The sequence below is a fragment of the Copidosoma floridanum genome, unplaced genomic scaffold (genome assembly GCF_036245765.1).
Source record: "Copidosoma floridanum isolate Cflo_tuat_1 unplaced genomic scaffold, Cflo_Japanese_pri ptg000017l, whole genome shotgun sequence".
NCBI classification, from domain to species: domain Eukaryota; kingdom Metazoa; phylum Arthropoda; class Insecta; order Hymenoptera; family Encyrtidae; genus Copidosoma; species Copidosoma floridanum.
This window is the reverse complement of record NW_028321894.1, coordinates 5,815,902-5,817,377: the sequence shown is the minus strand read 5'-3', so window position 1 is coordinate 5,817,377 and position 1,476 is coordinate 5,815,902. Positions and strand designations below refer to the sequence as shown.

Genomic DNA, 1,476 nt, shown 5'->3' with positions numbered 1-1,476 from the left:
AAAACAAAAAGGGCCTTGGAAAGCGCGATTAACGTGAGCTAGAACAATTTATGGTGTGAGCTTATTGCTGAAGTAGATACCAATACGTAAGGTCTGGGCGGCTGGATTCCATTAAAAAGACGCCAACGCTCCTGATAAAACCTCTCTTCTTGAAGAGGGTGGTCTTTTGTATCTTTCCGGAGCATTTCGTAAGGGGGCGTGAGGACATAAAAGCAGGACAAGTGTCTCTTTTAACGCTCTATGAATTGAGGTTGATGATATCAGAAACACCGAGGCAAAAGGCCCTTCGTCCCAACGGGATGCCGTCTAAAGTCTTTAAAGTCATAGCTGTGAGAAAGCCATATGTTCTGCTGGATATGTTTTATACGTGCCTACATGTCAGACTGTTAAATGAGCGTTGGAAGATCCAAAGACTCATTCCTTTGGACAAGGGGAAATCAACCACCCTGATTCCGTTGTCATTCCAACCTTTAGGTATGCTGGACAGTTGGGGAAAAATGCTCAAGAGGCTAACTAAAACTCGCTTGAGAGAAAAAGTCAGCTTCTCGGACAATCAGTACAGATTCCGAAGGAGGTGTTTGACGGTCATGGCTGTGGCAGAGGTTCTTGAGTCGGTTAAGAAGGCATGAAAATTTTCTCATAGGACGAGGAGCGTCTGCGTCCTGGTGACTCTCGAAGTCATGAATGTCTTCAACTTGGCCGAATGATCCATCATAATGAAGGCCTTGAAGCGTCAGAATGTATCAAACTACATAAGTGAGATCCTGGATAGTTATCTCTAGGACCGAGTACTCCAGTACGACACAAAATGTGGACCAAGAGATATGCGTCTGACGTTGGAAGTCGCACAGGGATCTGCCTCTAAACCTGACCTCTAGAACCTGGTCTATGACAAACTTCTGTGCCTTTAAATGTCTCTAGGGATCAAGCTGACAAGTTTTGCTGATGGAAAAACATCACAATTTTTTTTTTTAATTACAAACTTAGGATTTTTTGCACCGGCTCTTATGTAAACGTCATTGGGAAACTAACATTTTTCCCAATAACTAGAAAAATATTTTCATTGATCTTTTAAAAAACAAGTGCATTATTGTCAATAAAACTTTAAATAACATTTTTAAATTTAAATAAGCTTGCTATAACGGTTAAAAAAATATTTTAATTAAAAAATTAAACAAAATACTACTGGTAAATCTATACACAGCAGGCCAGAAATCAAACATGACGCATAAAATTATCTCTGACGTATGAGTTTTTTTATTTTTCCCTCTTAAAAGTAATCTTCTACTGTACAATATTCTATAGTCTGAACAATTTATCAATTAAATTGTTAAAACTCACTAATTTTCAATCCAAACTTTCTTCTGGGGTTGACTATACAAGTCTAACTCCCTTAGAGAAGAGAACTTACTTCTTCAAGCCAAAGAAGTTAAGAATGTTGAAATATTTACTGATCATGTTAAAAAGTCAGTAACA

At 38.3% G+C, this 1,476-nt stretch overlaps 1 protein-coding gene across 1 annotated transcript; it reads left to right on the top strand.

The window, feature by feature from the left end:
- The first annotated feature begins 254 nt into the window (after positions 1-254).
- On the top strand, positions 255-629 carry LOC149374623 (uncharacterized). Its single transcript, XM_089592448.1, has one exon. It carries the CDS (start codon positions 255-257, stop codon positions 627-629), a length of 375 nt encoding a protein of 124 aa, XP_089448574.1.
- The last annotated feature ends 847 nt before the right edge of the window (positions 630-1,476 follow it).

Bases quoted from the DNA above. Each gene is read 5' to 3' on its own strand.
- LOC149374623 (XM_089592448.1), top strand. From the start codon at position 255: ATGATATCAGAAACACCGAGGCAAAAGGCCCTTCGTCCCAACGGGATG.